We start from the raw sequence: 24301 nt of genomic DNA, 5'->3' as shown, positions 1-24301 counted from the left end.
ACGTATACATATATATGTATACGTGTATACACATATACACATATATGTATGTGTGTATATGTATACATATGTGTACGTGTGTGTAAATACATATATATGTAGAAATATCTTAAGAACTCTCAGCATGTTTTGTTTACATGCTGTTTGCAGCATATTTTGACTGAGAGGTTTCATACTTATCCTTGCCAAATCTTGTAAGGTGTTAAATATATACACACATATACACACACATATATATAGTGTTCTCAGCACTTAGAGGTACTAGACTTCCAGAGGGAAATACAGACATGCAGTGAGACACTTAAGAGGGTAGAAATAACTCAGGGGTGACATGCTGTAGAGTCCTGTTCATAACAAGCACACTCCAATTCATTATGCTCAGTTGGTCCTTTTAAGTGGAAACACATAATCTAAGAATGGGAATCAAACCATCTAAACATGCGAAACATCTAAGAATGACAAAAAAAAACTATGGAACCTCTATTTAAGTATTTTAACTAATGGGCAAATTACATTAAGAAAAAATTCTCTATTTCTCTATTATCTTTTCCACCTGCTTTAAATCTGCTATTACTTTTCTAAGTAGAAGTTATAGGATATTTGTTTGGTTGAGTGTGGTATGTGTGTGTTTATATGTATATACATGTAGTTTGTTCAGTGTTTTGGTCACAAAGTACCGAATTAGCTTAAAGTTAAATAGTAAGCCTAAGTGTTTTTCAGGTTCATATGACTGAAGTAAAAATCTTAATAAATAGGCTAGCTTTAAAATTACAGATAAAATAGTATTAGAAATATCTTAAGAACTTTCAGCATGTTTTGTTTACATGCTGTTTGCAGCATATTTTGATTGAGAGGTTTCATACTTATCCTTGCCAAATCTTGTAAGGTGTTAAAATTTGGCAGAAGGGTCATAAAATTATATAAACCTAGCCCCAAACAGCATGATTTTTGTATAATTTTTGTCGAATAAGATATTTAAGATTTTTGGTTTAATGAAAACGGGTAAATCCTGAGTTTTTCATATATTTAAACTTAAGTTTCTTACTTAGATATGCACCTGAAATTCATAGGCCATAGAAATATTAACAGGGAAATAACCTTAAATGATGACTATCCTTATTAAATAATCAGGTAAATGTAATGGAATAAATGCTTGTAAACAAACTTGTCATATAATTAGAATGTAAAGTTATCTTAAATAATACATATTAAATTTCTGTGTAATTTCCAATTTAAAAATTATAAGAAAACGTCTGTGAAAACTGTTTTCAGCTAGGCGCTGTAGCTCACATGCCTGTAATCTCAGCACTTCGGGAGGCCGAGTTGGGCGGATCATGAGGTTAGGAGATTGAGACCATCTTGGCTAACACAGTGAAACCCCATCTCTTCCAAAAATACAAAAATTAGCTGGGCGTGGTGGCACACGCTTGTAGTCCCAGCTACTCAGGAGGCTGAGGCACAAGAATCACCAGAACCCAGCAGGCAGAGGTTACAGTGAGCCAAGATCGCACCACTGCACTCCAGCCTGGGCGACAGAGTGAGACTCAGTCTCAAAAAAAAAAAAAAAATTGTTTTCTTATTTAATGGTAAATATTTTTGTCTAATGCAAAGCTTATTTAGTGATTACACAAAAAACAACCCAGGAAATAAAAGACATGTAAAGAAAGTTACAAAAACTGAGTTTTGTGTTTTTTTAAGAGAGGTTAAAAGTAATAAAATATAAAAAAAATCTTTTGTGGTAAATTTTTTGTCCTAAAATAAGGTAACTGGTTGTTCAAGAAACAGAGATATTTAGAACAAACCAGAAAATCCAAGCATGCAATGAGCAATTGATATAATTTGTAATAAGATTAGTAAAAAATTTTTTCTAAGTTATATAATTAAGTTGGCTGTATTTAAAAAAAACTGTAATAGTATTTCTAGACATTGAACTTATTAGAAATACACTAATGCAAAACTAAAGAACTGGTAAGAACAAGGTTTTGTTTAAAATGCTGACTTCTATTAATGCAAGACGGTGTTAAGTTTTAAATTCTACAATCTGTTTCTTTTTCAAATTCCTCAGATCAGTATCTCAGAATTTCAGATCTTTCTTTTGAAAAGGCCTGGGATAGGCTTGGTGCAGTGGCTCACACCTGTAATCCCAACAATCTGGGAGGCCGAGGCAGGCATATTACTTCAGGTCAGGAGTTCAAGACCAGACTGGTCAACATGGTGAAACCATCTCTACTGAAAACACAAAAACTAGCTGGGCAACGTGGCACATACCTGTATCCCAGCTACTTGGGAGGCTGAGGCAAGAGAATCACTTGAACCCAGGAGGAGGTTGCAGTTAAGTCAAGATTGCACCATTGCATTCCAGACTGGGCGTCAAGAGTGAAACAATAGCATAATTAACAACAACAAAAGGCAAACAGGAAAGAAAATCAAAAGACTTGCCCCAGAAGGGTAATATAAATCTTTAAATGGTTATTAATAAATAAAATGAAAATTGATAGGGCCAAAAAAAGGAATTTACAATACTATCAAAAGTTGGGTGTACCAAAGGAAACCAAAGGGAAGCCAAATAAGGTACCATTGCACACCCAATGGAAAGACCACCCCTACCGGTCCCCTAACATTAAAAAACCCCAAAAGCACTTTGGGAGGCCGAGAGGGGCGGATCACGAGGTCAGGAGATCGAGACCATCCTGGCTAACATGGTGAAACCCCATCTCTACTAAAAAATGTAAAAAACTAGCCGGGCGAAGTGGCAGGCGCCTGTAGTCCCAGCTACTCCGGAGGCTGAGGCAGGAGAATGGCGTGAACCCGGGATGGGGAGCTTGCAGTTAGCGGAGATCCCGCCACTGCACTCCAACCTGGGCGACAGAGCGAGACTCCGTCTCAAAAAAAAAAAAAACCCAAAAGGTAGTTTTCTACTATTTGCGCCATATTAGGGAAATTTAAGAAGATCAAAGGTAAACATAGTGAAAAAGCTGGCACTGCCTGGAGCAATGCTGAAGTAAATTAAGACAAAGATTGGGCCAGGCACAGTGGCTCATGACTGTAATCCCAGCACTTTGGGAGGCCGAGTTGGGCGGATCATGAGGTCAGGAGATGGAGACCATCCTGGCTAACACAGTGAAACCTGGTCTCTACTAAAAATACAAAAAAATTAGCCGGGCGTGGTGGCAGGTGCCTGCAGTCCCAGCTACTGGGGAGGCTGAGGCAGGAGAATGGCATGAACCCGGGAGGCGGAGCTTGCAGTGAGCTGAGATCCCGCCACTGCACTCCAGCCTGGGCCACAGAGCAAGACTCCGTTTCAAAAAAAAAAAAAGTCATAAAGATTGACACAAGAGCCTGAGTCTCTCAGCTGGATCCCCTACTGGAAACCCAAATTATTTTTCACCAGAAAAGGTAAAATGGTCTGGGAGTAGAAAAAAAAAGATTCCTGGGACCAGAATATACAAAAATGTAAAGATTACGAAATCTGAGTGTTCATCAGGCTTTCTGTAAAGTAGCTGTGACTCTTACCTAAACGTGTTATAAAAATGGGTACCGGCCGGGCACGGTGGCTCAAGCCTGTAATCCCAGCACTTTGGGAGGCCGAGAGGGCAGATCACGAGGTCAGGAGATCAAGACCATCTGGCTAACATGGCGAAACCCCATCTCTACTAAAAATACAAAAAACTAGTCCCGCGAGGTGGCGGCGCCTGTAGTCCCAGCTACTCGGGAGGCTGCAGCAGGAGAATGGCGTGAACCCGGGAGGTGGAGCTTGCAGTGACCTGAGATCCGGCCACAGCACTCCAGCTTGGGTGACAGAGGGAGACTCCGTCTCAAAAAAAAAATTAAAAAAAAAAAAAAGGGTACCAATGTATCTGACTCAGGGATTGTCCGGAGCCATGAGGCCCGGAATTAGCCGACCTCTGTTGCTTGATCTCCGCAAAGCCGAGACAAGATGGCACATTTCCGGGTTCTTCATTAACAACCTTTCTCGCGGGCGCCTAAACTGTTCCCGCACGTGGGCAAACTTTTTCGCGCCCAGGAAGATATGCAGCCTATGGCACAGGTGCAATCCCGCGTCGGGGAGAATTACCAACCACGGCGCATGCGCAATTGTAATTTGAGACCCCCCCCCCCCTTCACCGCCCTGGCCCAACCTCTTCCTCTGCCAGCCTATATAAGGCATTGCACCGCTACCATCAAACGAGACTTGATCAGGCTATTTGTCTTTTCTCCATTTCTTGTGTTTTCTTGTCTCCTCCATTCCCACTCCCCATTCCAGGGCCCGTTGGACTGTCCTGCAGGTCGGGACACCTGGCGCCCGAACAGAGACCTGAACACGGGGAAAAAGTGAGGAAGAAGGCACTGAAGTCGGCCGAAAGTGAAAGTGGAAGAAATTCCTCCAGACTTCGCGGGAACCTGCCGCGTTGGAACCAGAGGTAAGTAACAGTGTCTGATTATGGGACAAGAATTGAGCCAACATCAAATTTATGTAGGGCAATTAAAAGAGGCCTTAAAAACACGAGGAGTAAAGGTTAAAAGTAATGATTTGTTTAAATTTTTTGATTTTGTAAAAGATACCTGCCCTTGGTTTCCACAAGAGGGAACCATTGACATAAAGAGATGGCGTAGAGTCGGAGACTGTTTTCAAGATTACTATAGTACTTTTGGACCAGAGAAGGTTCCGGTGACAGCCTTTTCCTATTGGAACTTAATCAGAGATATAATAGATAAAAAGGAAAAAGAAAAAGACCCTGAAGTAATGGTGGTGGTTACTCAGACTGAGGAAATATTAAGAGGCAGCTCCCAAACCGACCTCGAAAAATCCACACCTAACAAAGAAATAGACCTTATATCGCTACAAAGCGACGAGGAAGAGGCTGAGGTCTCCTCAATAACAAATATAGAAACATCAAATAAGGAAAAGGCTAAAAAATACCCAGTTTTACCTACAACTAATGAAAGCAAAAGTAAAAATAACCTTAACCCTTTAGAAGTAAACTGGGATAATTTAGAGGAAGAGGCAGCAAAATATCATAATTCTGACTGTCCACAAACTCTTACTTATCCCCCTCCCTATAATAAGGCTTCTGCCCCCGCAGTTATGGCAGTAATAGACCCAAAAGAGGAGCTTGGAGAAAAAATTGCACAACTTGAAGAGCAAATAAAGCTCGAAGAACTACATCAGTCTTAATCACTAGACTGCAGAAATTAAGGACAGGAAGTGAGAGCATTCAATACCGTGAAGGAATAGAGAAACCCTCTCACCCTCAGAGACCCGGACAGCATGTCCCAAAAGGAAGGTTGCTTGGTAGTGGGGATAGGGAGGATTCCTCTCCTCGAGATGTTTTTCCAGTAATGGAAACTACAGATGCGCAGGGTCGAGCCTAGAGACACCACAATGGGTTTGAATTTACTGTAATAAAAGAACTAAAAACTGCTGTCTCGCAATACAGAGCTACTGCCCCGTATACCCTGGCCATAGTCGAATCTGTGGCCGAAAATTGGCTCACTCCCATAGATTGGAATACCTTAGTTAGAGCAGTTCTTTCCGGAGGCGATCATCTGATTTGGAAGTCAGAATTTTATGAAAATTGTAAAGATATGGCCAAGAGAAACCAACAAGCCGGAAATGGTTGGGATTTTGATATGCTAACTGGCTTGGGTAACTACACAAAAACCGATGCTCAGATGCAGTACGATCCCGGACTGTTTTCTCAAATCCAAGCAGCGGCTACCAAAGCCTGGAGAAAACTTCCTGTTAAGGGGGATCCAGGAGCCTCGCTCACGGGGGTCAAACAGGGGCCCGATGAGCCCTTTGCAGACTTTGTACATAGAGTTTTAACCACGACCAGCAGAATATTTGGAAATGCCGAGGCAGGGGTGGATTATGTAAAACAGCCAGCTTACGAAAATGCTAACCCGGCTTGTCAGGCAGCAATCAGACCTTATAGAAAGAAAACAGACTTACAGGCTACATCCGCCTCTGTTCAGACATGGGCCCTCATGTCAACAGGGTTTGGCTATGCCTGCTGCCTTTAGTGGACAAACCGTAAAAGACTTCCTTGCCAGTAAAAATAAGAATAGCAGGGGGTGCTTTAAGTGCGGAAAAATGGGATACTTCGCTAGGGATTGTAAGGGAGAGCTAGCTAAGACCTTAGAGGCAAAAGCTCCAGGCCTCTGCCCTAGGTGTAAAAGAGGAAAACATTGGTCCAACGAATGTAAATCTAAAATTGGCAATCAAGGAAATCCCCTAACACCTCAACAGGGAAACGGATTGAGGGGCCGGCCCCAGGCCCCGAAACAAGCTTATGGGGCAGTCAGTTTTGTACCAACCAACAACAATCCGTTTCACAGCTTAGTAGAGCAACCCCAGGAAACGCAGGATTGGACCTCTGTTCCACCTCCCACACAGTATTAAGCCCTGAAATGGAACCCCACGCCCTAAGTACGGGTATATATGGACCCCTACCCTCAAACATGTTTGGATTAATCCTAGGGAGAAGCAGCGTCACCATGAAAGGCCTACAGGTCTTTCCGGAATAGTTGATAGTGATTATATAGAAGAAATCAAAATCATGGCCAAGGCTATTGACAACATCATTATCATTCCTCAAGGGGATAGAATAGCACAGTTACTCCTGTTGCCATTGCTAAAAACAGCTAATAAAGTCCAATCGCCCCTAAGGGGAAAGGGAGGATTCGGATCCTCAGACATCTACTGGGTACAGCCCATTACTAATCAAAAACCCTCTCTCAGCTGTGGCTAGACGGAAAGTTATTTACAGGACTGATAGACACAGGGGCCAACATAACAATTATTAAACAACAAGATTGGCCCTCCAGTTGGCCCACTTCACAGACCTTAACAAATTTACGAGGAATCGGGCAAAGTAATAACCCTAGACAAAGTTCCAAATATCTCACCTGGAGAGATCAAGAAAGTAATTCCGGTCTCATTAAGCCATTTGTTATTCCTGATTTGTCTGTTAACTTTTGGGGTAGAGATCTTCTCTCCCAAATGAGGGTCATGATGTGTAGCCCAAATGATATAGTCACTGCACAAATGTTGGCTCAAGGCTACCACCCTGGGAAAGGGTTAGCCTTTCCCAAGGCTACCACCTGGGAAAAAGAGAAGATGGCATTTTACAGCCAATCTCAGTCATAGGAAAACTGGATAAAAGGGGGCTTGGAAATTTTTAACTATGGCCATTGACATGCCTGCACCCCAAAAATTTGCTGATCCAATCACTTGGAAGTCAGATGAACCCGTTTGGGTTGATCAATGGCCACTAACCAATGAGAAGCTTGCCGCTGCCCAACAGTTAGTGCGGGAACAATTAGAGGCAGGACACATTACAGAAAGCAGTTCTCCTTAGAACACCCCCATATTCGTCATAAAAAAGAAATCTGGAAAGTGGAGACTCTTACAAGATTTGAGAGCAGTAAATGCTACTATGGTCCTTATGGGCACCTTACAGCCACGGCTACCTTCTCCAGTTGCAATCCCTCAAAGATATTTTAAAATTATCATAGACCTTAAAGATTGCTTTTTTACAATTCCCCTTCATCCTACTGACCAAAAATGATTCGCCTTTAGCTTACCATCTATAAATTTTAAAGAACCAATGAAGCGATACCAATGGAAAGTGTTACCTCAAGGTATGGCCAACAGTCCCACCTTGTGTTAGGAATATGTGGCTACAGCCATACACTCAGAGAGACATGGAAACAAATATACATTATACATTACATGGATGATATCCTCATAGCAGGAAGAATGGGAGAACAAGTTTTACACTGTTGTGCTCAACTCAAGCAAGAACTAACCACAGCAGGGTTACAAATAGCTCCAGAAAAAATACAACTTCAAGACCCTTACACATATTTAGGTTTTCAAATAAATGGACCTAAAATTACTAATCAAAAGGCAGTTATCTGTAAAGATAAGTTACAAATGCTCAATGATTTCCAAAAGCTCCTTGGAGACATAAATTGGCTCTGGCCATACTTAAACTCACCATGGGAGACCTGAAACCTTTATTCGACACCCTGAGAGGTGACCCCAACCCTAAGTCCCTTAGGTCGTTATCAAAATAAGCTCTTGTATCACTTAATAAAGTAGAGGCGGCCATTGCTGAACAATTTGTTACTAACATAGACTATTCACACTCATTAACCTTTTTAATCTTTAACACAACACTGACACCTACTGGTTTATTCTGGCAGAATAACCCTATTATGTGGGTCCACTTGCCTTCATCTCCCAAAAAGGTATTACTCCCCTCTTATGATGCCGTAGCAGATTTAATTATGCTAGGGAGAGACAACAGCAAAAAATATTTTGGAATTGAACCCTTTACAATTACACAACCTTAATCTAAGCCACAAATCCATTGGTTGATGCAAAACACTGAAACATGGCCAATTGCTTGCGCCTCTTATGCCGGTAACTTACACAATGATTACCCGCCAAACAAGCTTATCCAATTTTGTAAGCTGCATGCTTTTGTCTTCCCTAACGTCATCAGTAAAACACCTTTAGACAATGCCTTATTAGCATTCACTGATGGGTCATCCACAGGAACTGCTGCATATACCTCTGCTGACACCACTGTTAAATTCAAAACCAGCCATACCTCGGCTCAGCTAGTAGAATTGCAGGCCCTAATTGCGGTGCTGTCAGCCTTCCCTGATCAGGCCCTTAATATTTATACTGACAGTGCATACTTAGCTCACTCAATACCTTTACTTGAGACCGTAGCACAAATCAAACATGTGTCAGACACAGCCAAGTTATTTTTACAATGCCAACAATTAATACATGACAGAGCAACACCCTTCTTTCTTGGACACATTAGAGCTCATTCTGGATTACCAGGACCCCTATCCCAGGACAACCAACTGGCTGATATGGCAACCAAGATGGTAGCCATAGCTACAAATACAAACCTAGCCCAAGCACAGGCTACTCATGCCTTACACCATCTTAATGCTCAAACTTTGAGATTGATGTTTAAAATAAATAGAGAACAAGCAAGACAAATAGTTAAACAATGTCAGACCTGTATAACATACCTGCCAGTCCCTCACTTAGGAATCAACCCAAGAGGACTAGTTCCCAACATGATCTGGCAAATGGATGTCACTCATTATTCAGAATTCGGTAACTTAAAATACGTCCATGTATGTATAGATACATTTAGTGGATTTATACTAGCCACCTTACAAACAGGAGAAGCTACCAAACATGTCATAGCTCATTTACTACACCGTTTCTCCAGAGTCGGAAAGCCTAAACAACTAAAAACAGACAATGGTCCTGGCTATATATCCAAAGCCTTTCAAGACTTTTGTCTTAAATTACAAATAGAACACATTACGGGAATTCCATATAACCCTCAAGGGCAAGGAACAGTTGAAAGAGCACACCTATCCTTAAAAACCACCATTGACAAAATAAAAAAGGGAGAATGGTACCCTACTAAGGGGCACCCTAGAAATATCCTTAATCACACACTTTTTATTTTAAACTTTTTAAATTTGGACAACCTGAACAGATCAGCAGCCGATCGATTTTGGCATTCCGAGTCCAAAAAACAATTTGCCATGGTTAAGTGGAAAGACCCATTAGACAACACATGGCATGGTCCAGACCCAGTGTTAATCTGGGGAAGAGGCTCAGTTTGTGTTTTTTCTCAAACTCATGATGCAGCCAGATTGCTACCAGAGCGACTGGTAAGACAGGTACCTAACAACAGCCAATCCAGGGAGTCATTTTCTCCCTGAAGAGTGCTCTTTTTCTCTATTACAGAGATGAACTCCAACTACAAGTCCCTCTGGACCATGGGGCTGATTTGCGAAGCGTTCCAGGTTTATGCCGGCTTCGGTAATCCCCATGAGGCCCGTACATATATACAACAACGATACGGTAAGCCCTGTGATTGTTTGGGGGGATATGTGACCTCCCCTCCAAGTAAATACCTCTCAACTGTGTACTGCTCCACTCACACAGCATACCTGCCTAGTGACTCCTTTAAGTGGAGGTGTGTGTCAACCCCAAGAATATTTAGCAGAGGGGATACCACAACCTGCCCTTGTGACACATTTGAGACTGCTATGCATAGTTCCTGCTACACTACTTATTTAGAACGTACCTCTGGCAGTAAAACATACTATACTGCTATCTTAACAAGCTCTAGAACCCCTACTATAGGGGCCAGTAATGTCCCTACAGTTGTAGGAAATACCTACAGCTGGCTGTACTGGAATTGTAGGACAGCCTGTCTGCTGGAATATTCGCCCCCCTCTTCATATCTCTGACAGAGGAGGGCCACAAGACAAGGTCCGAGAAATTATGGTATACAAAAAACTTGAAGAGTTGCAAAGGTCCCTGTACCCGGAAATTCACTACCACCCCTTGGCCTTGCCCAAAGCCTGAGGGAAAGAGAAAGTTGATGCCCAGACCTTTGCCCTCCTCACGGCTACTCATAACCTGCTTAACAATTCCAACTCTAGTCTGGCTAAGGACTGCTGGCTGTGTCTGCAATCAGGAGATCCCGTTCCTCTTGCCATACCCAGCAATGACTTAAATTATACATCCAATACCCTTTGCACCGTAATTCCTCCCCTTAAAGTACAACCTTTAGAATTTCCTAGTTCCTCTTGCATCTACTCCCCTCCCCTTAATAACACTTATGACCTTGATGTAGGATTCAATCAATTCAATAATTGTTCCACCATAGCAAATATTTCCCAACCGTTGTGTGCCCCAAACAGCTCAGTTTTTATATGTGGCAATAATAGGGCTTATTCCTATTTACCTACTAACTGGACAGGACGCTGTGTCTTAGCCACATTTTTGCCAGACGTAGACATTATCCCTGGAGATGAACCTGTACCTATCCCAGCTATAGATCACTTTTTAGGAAGAAACAAAAGGGCAATACAATTTATCCCCTTACTTGCAGGATTAGGCATAACTACTGCCGTAGCAACTGGGGCTACAGGCCTAGGGGTCTCTGTTACTCAATACACCAAATTGTCTTGCCAATTGATCTCAGATATGCGGGCCATTTCAAGTACTATACAAGATTTACAAGATCAGGTAGATTCTCTGGCAGAAGTAGTGCTCCAAAATAGAAGAGGCCTAGATTTACTAACTGCAGAACAGGGAGGCATCTGCTTGGCTTTATAGGAGAAGTGCTGTTTCTATGCAACAAATCCGGGATCGTCAGGGATAAAATCAGGCGTCTACAAGAAGACCTAAAAAACGACGAAAAGAAATAACCGATAACCCATTTTGGACTGGGTTCCATGGACCCTTCCCTATCTTATGCCATTCCTGGGCCCCCTGCTTTGCCTATTGCTCTTACTCTCTATAGGACCTTTGGTCTTCAATAAGCTCATGACATTCATTAAGCAACAAGTCAAGGCTATCCAAGCGAAGCCTATACAGGTCCATTATCATCACCTAGAACAAGAAGATCGCGGTGGTTCATACTCACACCCATTATGACCACCTTCCCTATGCACTGAACTGGACAGCCAATGACGGGTAAGAGAGTGTCATCTCTCACTAACCTAAGACAGGAGGGCCGTCATAAGCTACTGCCTAGTCCCATGACGGGTACCAGTGATGAGACGCATTACGCCAACCTAAGACAGGCGCAGTTCCCGAGGGACAATCTTCTAGCCATAATTATATATAAAAAAGGGGGACATGTCCGGAGCCATGAGGCCCGGAATTAGCCGACCTCTGTTGCTTGATCTCCGCAAAGCGGAGACAAGATGGCACATTTCCGGGTTCTTCATTAACAACCTTTCTCACGCACGCCTAAACTGTTCCCACGCGCGCCAACCTTTTCCGCGCGTGCAAAGTTTTTCGCACCCAGGAAGATATGCAGCCTACGGCGCAGGCGCGATCTCGCGCCTGGGACCATTACCAACCCACAGCGCATGCGCAATTGTAATTTGAGAAAACCGGCCCCCAGTGACTGCCCTGACCCAACCTCTTCCTCTGCCAGCCTATATGAGGCATTGCACCGCCACCATTAAACGAGACTTGATCAGGCTACTTGTCTTGTCTCCATTTCTTGTGTTTTCTTGTCTCCTCCATTCCCACTCCCCCTTCCAGGGTCCGTTCCACTGTCCTGCAGGTCGGGACAAGGGATATTTCCCTTAACTAGTACAGTAAAACTGAAGGCATATATTCAACCTGAGGAAGCTAAAGAGAGAACTACAACAACTCAAGGCATGTAAATCTACCCTTTGAGAAATGTTAATTAAATTGGACATGCTAAATAGGAACTAGTAAGACTGAGCCCACAGAATGTAAGGTAGAAGCTGCAGTGAGAGAACAAATTCTCCACTTCATAGGCTTTGTGGAGAGCTTCTTGGGGCTTCTACCATAAACCTGTGAGCACTTCGCAATGACAATGACTGAACTAGAACATTTCCATTTACTGCCTTGCTATGGGATGTTAACTGAAGCTTCCTCCATGCTAATGGAAATAATGGTGCCCAAAAGTTTCATGATAAATTAAAAATGGCTTTACATAGAATATTGCTACCTGGAAAATACAAGGAGGAGATACTCATGAGCAGGGAGCCTCCTTTTTCCTTACGACTTACTCTAACCATGTGAAGAGCTGTCAGACTGAAGAGCTGCCAGACTTTACAGTACCTGATAGCTCTCACCGGACAAGAGCTGCTAAGCATATGACTAGCAGTTCCAAGGCACACAAATGGCATCTTGATTGTAAGGCTGCTGCTCTGGTTAAAGAAGACTCAAGGAAGTATGCTTACTTTGGATTATTTACAGTTTAAAACATTTGGGTAAAGTATGTTCTTATAAGCATATTTACCTTCCACTTTGAGTTCTCCAGAATTCAGAAACTGATTTTAGGACACTGCAGTTACTTGCCTAAGTTTATTAAGAGTCTTTTATCTTAAAATCAGACAACTGGAGTCACTACTTACTTTACCAAGACTTTGACTAGACTAACACATTTTTAGGTAAAGTTCCAGCAAAGGCAACTTAAAAGGAGCCTATATGGGCTATCAATTCTTGCTGTTTATTATGCAAACAATTAGGCCAAGTAAAATAAGCCTAACACTTATTTTGCATGTGAACTGGTCTTATTATAATTCCTCTATAATGGAAGAGGAGGGCTGGAGAAACTGTTTCAAAGGAAAAGTTTAGTATTTGTTACTAGATTTCAGCCCTGACTTCTGTTTTTAATTGCAGCATACAAAGCATGAGTTATTTCTTGGGTACAATAATCCTCTGAAGATCACCAGATTATAATTTGTTTTCATATTTTTAGTTGGTACCCTAATGGAACAGGTTGTTAGTTCTGACATGAAAATACTCTTTTGATTGTCAAAATACTAACATCATGTATCTCTCTTTATTTTACTTCCAAAGAAAACAGATTCGTCGTCTCCTGAAGCCTAGAGATAACAATCTCCCTCATCTGGCATCTACTCGGCCCAGACTGTTTTTCTCTGCAAATGTCCTGCTGCTAGGACTATACAAACACCCTCCCTTTAAGGCCAGTGACTGCCAAAGCGGTGGGCACATGAGATTCCAAGGAATGGTTCTGAGGGGCAGAATTAGGTTATACCCTCCAAAGTAACAAGGGGTAAACAAATGCCTCAACAGCTAGTAAAACAAGGGACTTTGCCCTCTGAGCTATCATGTGGCACCTTTTCATGCATTCTAACCATAAAGAATTTTCTGCTTTTCATAAACCTAAAAGAAACCAATTACTGACAGGGTAAAGATACTTCATGACAAAGCCTCCTAGCTATGAGTTGTACATCTAGATAATAGTTTTTAATTTTTTTTCAGAACAATGTTTATTTTTGAACAGGTAATTACTGTAATTCTGTAACTAAAACCACGATTAGTAGTGGAAAGCACAGAAGTTACAGATAAGTCAGTTTTGTAACCTCACCTTGGACTTCTTGCTAGTTGACTTTTTAACTTATTAAAAAAACAATGTGACCAGCACAGTGGCTCATACCTGTAATCCCAGCATTTGGAGGCCAAGGTGGGCAGACCACAAGGTCAGGGGTTTAAAACCAGCCTGGCCAATAGGGTGAAACCCCCTCTTTACTAAAAACACAAAAAAATTAGCCGCGGGTGGTAGCACACTCCTATAATCCCAGCTACTCAGGAGGCTGAGGCAGGAAAAATAGCTTGAACCCAGGAGGCAGAGGATGCAGCAAACTGAGACCACCCCACTGCACTCCAGCCTGGGTGACAAAGCGAGAATCTGTCTCAAAAAAAAAACAAAAAAACAAAAAAAAAACAGAGTAACGAATGTGCGTCTATATCCATTCTTTTTTGCCTAAATATTCAACTGGCTGTAAGTCTTTCACTCTCAGTTTCCTGGTAATAGAGGGATGATGGGGAGTCCCCACGAAGGACAAGATGAACCCAGACCAGACACCCAGGCCACACTGGGTTCATCTGTCCCAACTTCGTGGGACGGAATAAAAATCTGGTGGCCACTGATGTTGCCTCTGGCAAATCTTGGCCTAGAGGGGAAGAATGTAAACCAAAAATAAAATTCTAAGCCCCCCAACCATCTGAATGGACCCTTCCTCTTGGCAAGGACATTCCAAGGCTAACCTGAGGCACTGGTTCAGGTCGTGATGCAGAGAAGAGGGCAGACATGCTTATTATATGCTCCTCCCTTTTGGAATTACTAATACAACAGATCATTTCTCTGATGAGAAACATTTACAATCTATTTTTTCTGAAGCCCACTACCTGGAAGCTTCACTTGCATAACAGAACTTTGGTCTTCACAACGCCTCATCATCATAACCCAGACAAGTCCCTTCTATTGACTCTAAGTCTTTAGGTAATAAAAACTTAACTGTCAACCAACTACCAATCAGAGCAATTTTAAATCTACCAGTAACCTGGGAGCCCCGGTTTTCAGCTGTCCCAACTTTCTGGGCCGAAGCAACGTACATCTTCCAGACATGTATTTGATGGATGTCTCATGCCTCTGTAAAATGTATAAAGCTAGGCTGTGCCCAGACCACCTTGAACAAATGTTCTCACAGTATCCTGAGTGCCGTGTCATGGGCCATTGGTCCCTCATATTTGGCTCAGAATAAATCCCTTCAAATATTTTACAGAATGTGACTCTTCATCAGCAACTTTCAGTTAGGAAAAGATTTCTAGCTAGAACATAAAAAGCACAAGCAATAAAACAAAAAAATTAATAAAAGCTTTTGTGCTTCAAATATGTCATTAAGAAAAAGATAAGCTGCAGACTAGGACAAAATATTTGCATATCATATGTCTGACAGAAGACATTATCTAGGCCAGTGCAGTGGCTCACACCTGTAATCTCAGCACTTTGCGAGGCCAAGACGGGTCAATCACTTGAGCCCAGGAGTTTGAGATCACCTTGGGCACCAAGGAGAAACCCCATCTCCACAAAAAAGTACAAAAATTACCACTCTCACAAACATGGTGAAACCCCATCTCTATTAAAGATAGAAAAACTTAGCTGGGCGTGGTGGCACATGCCTGTAATCCCAGCTACTCAGGAGGCTGGGGCAGGAGAATCCCTTGAACCCGGGAGGGAGGCCGCAGTGAGCCGAGATCACACTACTGCACTCCAGTCTGGGCACAGAGCAACACTGTCTATAAAAAAATAAAAAATAGGCCGGGCGCGGTGGCTCAAGCCTGTAATCCCAGCACTTTGGGAGGCCGAGACGGGCGGATCATGAGGTCAGGAGATCGAGACCCTCCTGGCTAACACGGTGAAACCCCGTCTCTACTAAAAATACAAAAACTAGCCGGGCGAGGTGGCGGGCGCCTGTAGTCCCAGCTACTCGGGAGGCTGAGGCAGGAGAATGGCGTAAACCCGGAGGCGGAGCTTGCAGTGAGCTGAGATCCGGCCACTGCACTCCAGCCGGGGCGACAGAGCGAGACTCCGCCTCAAAAAAAAAATAAAAAAAATAAAAAAAATAAAAAAAAAGAATTACAAAAATTAGCTGGGCCTGGTGGCAAGTAGCCCAAGCTACTTAAAGGCTCAGGTAGGAAGATCACTTGAGCCTAGGGTATGGAGTTTACAGTGAGCCAATATTGTGCCACTGCACTTCAGCCTTAATAGCACAGCCTGTCTCACACACACACACACACACACACACACACACACAGAGGAAAGAAAGGAAAAGCAAAAAAAGACATAGCCAAACAAGAGCTTTTACAGCTCAATTTAAAACAAACAATAAATTTTAATGGGCAAGTCTGAACATTCTCTAAAGAAACACAATCAGAAAATGAGCACGAGAAGATGTTCAACATTTGTTAGCCATTAGGAAAATGCCAAATAAGGTACCACTGCACACCCAATGGAAGAGTACATCAAAACAGTTGATAAGAATGTGAAATGGTGTAGCCACCTTAGAAAAACAATTTGGCAATTGTTTAAATTAAATATAAACTTACAATACAATACATAATTTTGTTACCACATACCTACCAACACATAATTGTTCTTTGTTTTTTTTTTTTTTTTTTTGAGATAAGAGTCTCGCTCTGTTAGTGAGGGTGGAGTACAGTGGTGTCATCTCAGTTCATTACAACTTATGCCTCCTATGTTCATTACAACTTATGCCTCCTATGTTCAAGGGATTCTGCCGCAGTTTCCAAGCCGCTGAGACTACAGGCCCGCACCACCACGCCCAGCTCTTTTTTGTATTTTTGGTATAGACAAGGTTTTACCATATTAGCCAGGTTGGTCTTGAACTCCTGACCTCAAGATCCACCCACTTTGGCCTCCCAACGTGCTAGGATTATAGGCATGAGCCACCAGGCCCAACCCTATAATTGTCCTTAAAGTTCTTAAAACATAACAAAGAAACAAAAACCCTAATTGTTCACACATAAAGCCTTGTGTACATCAGTGTTCCTAGCAACTTTACTTATAAAAACCCCAAACTGAAAACAACCCATATATACACTTGGTAAATGGGTAAACTGCATCTATACAATGATATACCATTAATATAAAAAGATGCAATATTTATCCATATTACAACATGAATGACTCAAAAACATTATCTACATGGAAGATGAGACATACAAAGCCTACATATTTTGATTCAATCTTTTTGAAACATCCAAAAAAGTCGAATCCGTAAAGATAGAAGATTAGGGACTACCAAGAGCTGAAGATGTGAGTGGCGAATGGCTTGAAAAGGTGCAAGGATGTGCCAGAGTGATGAAAATGTTCTAAAACTGGAAGTGTTTCAGAACTCTGGAAATTTACTAGAAACCAGCAAGTTGTACATGTAAAAGAATCATTTAATATGTAAATTATACTTCAATAAAGCTGTTACACTAACTTATGCAATAAGCAAAACATATTTCCAGTTTATTGCACAAAAATATTTAACTACCAATCCTTTAATGCACATTTTTAAAAAGATATAGATATCTTTAAATTATCTTTAAAATGGATAATTATCTTTAACAAAGGGTGGTTTCCACATCAAAATGCAAAACAAATATAAAAATTTCTATTGCAGTTTAAAAACGAATCTTATAAAACAACAAAAAGCTAAAAGAAAGCGTTAATTTGTGCAACAAACCCAGAAGTGAATGTTGAAATTAAGACAAATACCTACTTTCTGAAACTGTAAGCTACCTTATCTGATGAAAAGTATCTGATGAAAAAATCTATTAGAAGATGTCCATTAAAATATGTACTACTGGATACTGGAAAATGCATTTCAACATCCAAGAAGAAAAAAAGACCCACAGTAAATCCTTTTTTTTTTTTCTGAGACAGAGGTCTCAGCTTTATCTCCCAGGCTGGAGTACAATGGCACAGATCTGGGCTCACGGCAACCTCTGCTTCCTGAATTCAAGTGGTTCTCCTCCCTCAGTTTCCCAGGTAGCTGGGATCACAAGCGCCCACCACTATGCCCAGCTAATGTATGTATTTTTAACAGAGACAGGGTTTTGCCATGTTGGCCAGTCTGGTCTTGAACTCCTAATCTCAGGTGATCTGCCCGACTTGGCTTCCAAAAGTGCTGGGATGACAGGCATGAGCCACTGTGCCTAGCCTGGAAAAGAAATCCTTCTTTTCCATTTTCATTGACAAAGCATGGTAACCATTCAAAAGCCCAAAAATTACATGAACATACTCAGAAACCCCTGAGCCTCCTACATTATCTCACCTCTGTCTGTCGGTGACTGGAAGGCGTGGGTGGTTTACAGTCTCAATAATAGTAAATAAAATCTGTTAAAAATCACTTCTTTATTACATAGATTCTAAAATATGTTTTTGCTATTATATAGTCATTACAAAAATTTTCTCCAAGTTTAGACAAATAGTCATATATCCATGTGTGTATATATACATTTTTTTTTTTTTTTAAGTGAAGTTTCACCCTTGTTGCCCAGGCTGGAGTGCAGTGGCGCAATCCTGGCTCACTGCAGCCTCCAACTCACGAGTTCAAGGGATTCTCCTGCCTCAGCCTCCTGAGTAGCTAGGATTACAAGCACCCACCACCCCGCTCAAGTAATTTTTTTTTTTTTTTAGTAGAGAGGAGATTTCACCATGTTGGCCACGCTGATCTTGAACTCCTCACCTCAGGCAATCCAGATGCCTGGGCCTCCCAAAGTGCTGGGATTACAAGAGTGTGCCACCACACCCAGTCCCAAAGTCACATATATTACTAAAACCAACCAGCAAAAGGAAGTATTGTAACATGAAGACTGACGGAGTAAACATCACACAATCACTGTTAACAGAAAATGGTAAGAAGAAATAATTAAAATAAGACAATCTTATTTTCAAGTCAGTTAAATAAAAATCTTCGCAACTCACTCTTGAATCACCAATGGTAAATACTTCAGGCTTTCTTTATTCCCAAACTGTAAGAATACAGGTAAAACCATAAAAGAGAGTTTTCTAACTGAAAAACAATTCGTGACACTCTTAAACAATTGCCCATTTGCAGAGAAGAAAATAGTGACTAAAGCAGCAAACTAAGAAAAATATAGAGATTTATGGTGTGTATTTTTAAAGTTTAACAGTATGGTTTTAAATAACGGTGGGACCTTATGATTTGGTACCTAACTTATCGTGTGAGAATGAACCCCAAGAAAAGAAGTCTTGAAAGTTTCGTAGTGAAAGAACCTGTATTTCCTTCTTAATAGTGACCTTGTTTTGTGGACTTAGAGGATGAATGAGTTTTGCCCAGTAGAGAATGCCCCTAAAAAAAAAAAGCTGAGCGCGATGGCTCACACCTTTAATCCCAGCACTTTGGAAGACTGAAGTGGGCGGATCACCTGAGGTCGGGAGGACCATCCAGACCAGCCTGACCAACATGGAGAAATCCCGTTTCTACTAAAAATACAAAATTAGCCCGGCGTGGTGGAGCATCCCTGTAATAACTGGTACTCCGGAAGCTGAGGCAAGAGAATCTCTGGAACCCGCGAGGTGGGGAGGTTGCAGTGAGCCAAGATCTAGCCGTTGCACTCCTGCCAGGGCAACAAGAGCGAAACTCCCTCTCAAAAAGAAAACCAAAACAAAAAATCAGCATTAGTAGTTAAGGGATACGTATACATCTTTCAAGTTTAAAAATCTTCTGAACAAATGAGATACAGTGGGCAGATACAAACTTAGTAAAGTTATAAGCGAATTTTAAAACATTGTTAATATAAACGTTTAAAATTCCAGCGTAAATTTCTAGTTTGCAAAAAATTTCACACAAATTAGTAAAATATCTGCTCCACAAGTCTAAGTTAATATTTTGAGATACCGAAAAAGTACATCATGCGTAATGCGTTGTCACTAAAACAGGTTCAACTACTAACAGAGACAAGTTGTTTCTGTAGAGAACAAAACAGAGAGGAGATCTGATGTAAACTAAATCGGAACCGAATTGTTCATTAAAATGCGTCATACTGCGTCTTGGCGTTTAGCAAAGTAGCGGAGAGGAAGAGGAGGTACAACGGTATATGAGGGCAAAAGCCTGGTGCAGACTCTGAGGTCAGACGGTGCGGGTGATTGCGAGAGTTGGACAAGTCTGGTCTGATGACCAAGGACCGCTAAGGCCTAACTCCATTCCTAATTACTCCACCTGGGTAACGGCATTTGGTGCAATGACTCAGTTTCGAACCTGTGAAGGACCGTGGAGCAAGGTCTGTAACCAGGAGCGGTTAGTCCCTGGCTCTGAGTGAGGCCCCGGGCACAGACAGCAGGTTCTTCCAGTGAAACCTGAGATTTAAACCTCCCACTTCACCTTAGGTATTACGAGAAATAGGAAATGCGGGGGACACTAAGCGGCCATTTTTCCTTACAGTGCAAAATAGACAGCAGTTCCGCCCATGACTGCCCCAGCCCTCCGAAATAAGAAGTCTCCGGCCTGGTAGGGGAAAAGAAGGAACGCATATACTCAGAATCCCCTGAGCTTCCCTACATTATGTCACATCTGTCTGTCAGTGATTTGGAAGGCGCAGGTGGTTTACCGTACAGACGCCATGTCCACGTAATCAGGGAACGCGACGGTGGGAGACACAGACTAGCCTCAGACAGACCTACACCTGGGAATAGCGGACAACAAAATATCAGTAAAACATTTTGATATTACTTTCTAGGCACGCGGTCGTGACTGCGGCCTGCGTGCCTGAGGAAGACACTGCTCACAAATACTGGAATTTGGTCTAAGAAGCGTCCACCTCTTTATGGAGGTGATGGATACCGCTTCCTCTTTGTCATTCAGTAGCTCTTTACCTGTTTTTGCCTCGCTGCTAGGGCTGTCGCTGAGTTTACACGGACTCCAGTTGGTTAGTTTTTCCTGAGTCACCTTGTACTAATCCCGCAAAGGCGATTTCACTTACTCGCGGTTTTCGGCCAGGTCTCTCCTGCGACTCACTCCTATCTCCCGGCCCAGACACCAGCATCAAGCGCTGAGGTGAACCTCCCCAGTAAGACAAAGGCAATCTCCGTCAAGGCCTACTAGCGGCATGAACGAGGGAGGGACTCAGCAACACAGTCCGCAACGGACGGGGTTCCGTTAAATTGTGTCTCCAGCGATGTATTAGACCCGTCCTCTTCAATATGGCGGATTGAATCCGGCCAACCAAATAAAAAAAAAAAGAAAACGAGAAACAGACCGCGCAGCCAGCTGCGCAGGCTCCCACCATCCCCAGCGCCGCGACCCTCCAAGACCCCACCCCCGGCAAGCCCCGCCCCTAGAACCTCTCCTGCTCTGATCTACCTCTTCCTGTCTTTGCCATCGTCTCCTGTTCCTAATTTTCTTCCCTTTTCTACTCTTTCTATACCCAGAAGCAGCGGAACTGGAAACACCTTGGTGCCCTAGACGGAAACCTAAGTCCCGACTGAAGTGTATCCATCACCAAACACTGGGATAGCTGCATAGAAGGCCACACAATAAATATAGCCCAGGAAGGCACTGGCTATCCGCTGCCCCTTCAGGGACTGCTATATATAGAATTCCTGTCCTTAATCGCTTTCCGTCCTGTAGCTGCTTGTGGAAACAGCTGACTACTGGACAGGGCGGAGTACGAAAGACGGTTAGTGAGACTGCAAATCTCATGTGAACTGGTAGGACGCAAAGTGTATGGCATAGTCAGGAAAGGAAAGACTGATCTTGTGTGGCCCAACTATGTTACTCTGACTCTTTCACTTGCATCACTGGTTTTTACTTCATCGTTAATCTCTGCTCTGGCCAATAACAACCTGCATGAAAACATCACCAGTTTTCAAGTTTTTCCCAGGATGAACAGTACAGAGAAAAGTGAGCCTGAATGCTGAGATCCTGAGACCCTGCTGCGGCGCCTGGGAATTCATAGAGCAGCTCTTCAGGTGCCAGCACTTCTCGCATCGTGTGCCATGCAAGAAAACCTAACCCTATCCTGAGACCCTTGCCTGGGGTGACTGGAAGAGCTGCTTCTGTAGAATCTTGGGCTAGGCCATCTGTGTGGATCAATAGGAGAAAAGCCTGGTTGTTGTCTCCTGCAAGATGTATTCAGTTCCTATTTCGCCTTTGTTCCTTAATCTGTTAGTATGGTATATTACATCAATTAATTTTTCATATTAAATCAATCATGAATTCCTATTATGAGCCCCATTTGCTCATGATTTAAAATATGTCTTATATATTGCAGATTCACTCTTGGTATTGTTTGTCCATTTTTGTACCCACCTAGCACACTTATGTAGAATTGCAGATTTGTTAGGATTAGATATCATGTAATACTACCTTATGAAGCTCTTAATACATGTATTGCTACCCTTGGTTTTCCATAAAAAAATTAGAATAAGTTAATTGTCCAAGATCATCAGCCAGGAATAAGAAGAAGTTCAAGTGTTGGCCAGGCACGGTGGCTCAGTCCTGTAATCCCAGCACTTTGGGAGGGCGATACGGGCAGATCACTTGAGGTCAGGAATTTGAGACCAGCCTGGCTAACATGGCAAAACCCCATCTGTTTCAAAAACACAAAAAATTAGCCAGCTGTCAGAGCAGGCACTTGTAATTCCAGCTACTCAGGAGGCTAAGGCAGGAGAATTGCCTAAATCTGGGAGGCAGAGGTTGCAGTGATCCCAGATGGTGCCACTGCACTCCAGTCAAGGTGAAAAGAGCAAGACCCCATCTCAAAAAAAAAAAAAAAAAATAGAATGCAAGTGTTCTAAGCCCCTAACAAAACTCAGTTTGTGCTCTACACCTGTGCCTCATGTAATAATCATAATCAAAATATTCTCTAGAACTTATTCCTGACTTGTACTTACTAACTTTACTACTCCTTTGAAGGAGAAGTCTCGATAGGTATAGATATGCAGACATAGGCTAATTTTTTTCTTTATTGCTGCTAAGATTTTATTGTATAACATACATCCTATAAACATCACAGCTCAATACTAATACACTGTGTAATAATATACTAATACACAGGTCTACCAGTGTTCCTACCACCATCTTAATATAGAACTCTGTTGGATCTGGGATTTTATTTTACCTTATTAAAAAGCTACAAGATTCACCTGTTACTATTTAGGGGATCCTAAGACAATATTTTGGGACTAAGTCCATAGACTTTATGATGGCAGAACAAGCAGTATCAAGGACTTTACTACTCATAGCAGAACAAGCAGCATGAGCATCATGTTTGCAGACTACCCATGCTTCTTAAATCCCATAGGAGTAATGCAAAGGGGTCCACATATTTATGTGTCAGACGTGCAGTGCAATGCAGTTCCTTGCATTGCAGATAAGGAACAGTTTGGAATTCTACTTTAATACTAAGGCATAATCAGCAAGCTTGCTCTTTTTCTGTTGGAAAGTAGAGAAGGATATTACCTTACGTGTCTAGGTTACTAAGAACATAAATAAGCCAGGCGTGGTGGCTTACGCCTGTAGTCCCAGCACTCTGGGTGGCTGAGGCAGGTGGATCATGAGGTCAGGAGTTCGAGACCAGCCTAGCCAACATGGTGAAACCCTGTCTTTACTAAAAATACAAAAATTAGCTGGACTAGGTAGCGGGCATCTGTAATCTCAGCTACTCAGGAGGGTGAAGCAGGAGACTCTCTTGAACTCAGGAGGTGGAGGCTGCAGAGCCAAGATCGTGCCACTGCAATCTAGCCTGGGCAACAAAGCAAGACTCCATCTCAAAAAAAAAGAAAAAAGAAATAACATAGATAAAGAGTTGTCAGGATATTGCATTGTGGCATACCCAGGAAGGCATATAAGGAATGCAAGATTGATAGAAGTCTGTCTGTCCCAACAAAGACTGCTATGTCAGAAACACATCTTCCTAGTCCTTGCCTTTCCACCACCCCCTCAGTTAAGTCTTCTGACTTCTATCATTACCCAGTTTTGATGTATATAAGTAGCTTCATGTGGGCTGGGCCCAGTGGCTCACGCCTGTAATCCCAGGACTTTGGGAGGCCGAGGTGGGCAGATCACTAGGTCAAGGGATTGAGACCATCCTGGCCAACATGGTGAAAACCCATCTCTATTAAAAATACAAAAAAGTAGCCAGGTGTGGTGGCAGGCTCCTGTAGTCCCAGCTACTGGGAGGCTGAGGCAGGAGAATCACTGGAACTCAGGAGGCAGACTTTGCAATGTGCCAAGATAGCGCCACTGCACTCCAACTCTGGTGACAGAGCGAGATTCCATCTCAAAAAAATAAAATAAAATAGATGGCCGGGCGCGGTGGCTCAAGCCTGTAATCCCAGCACTTTGGGAGGCCGAGACGGGTGGATCACAAGGTCAGGAGATCGAGACCACCCTGGCTAATACGGTGAAA

The 24301-nt window shown here is 42.5% G+C and overlaps 1 protein-coding gene across 1 annotated transcript in view; it reads right to left on the bottom strand.

Moving 5' to 3' along the window:
• Positions 1-21177, bottom strand: part of LOC117062150 (probable ubiquitin carboxyl-terminal hydrolase FAF-Y) — a 224474-nt gene extending 203297 nt beyond the window's left edge. Inside the window, 2 exon segments of the mRNA XM_033175384.1 lie at positions 18855-18901; positions 20873-21177. Coding sequence (XP_033031275.1) covers positions 18855-18901; positions 20873-20935 — 110 coding nt within the window. The 5' untranslated portion in view covers positions 20936-21177.
• Between the last annotated feature and the right edge of the window lie 3124 nt (positions 21178-24301).

This window comes from Trachypithecus francoisi, unplaced genomic scaffold (genome assembly GCF_009764315.1).
Source record: "Trachypithecus francoisi isolate TF-2019V2 unplaced genomic scaffold, Tfra_2.0 Contig00131, whole genome shotgun sequence".
Classification (NCBI taxonomy): domain Eukaryota; kingdom Metazoa; phylum Chordata; class Mammalia; order Primates; family Cercopithecidae; genus Trachypithecus; species Trachypithecus francoisi.
This window is presented reverse-complemented; position numbering and strand designations above follow the sequence as displayed.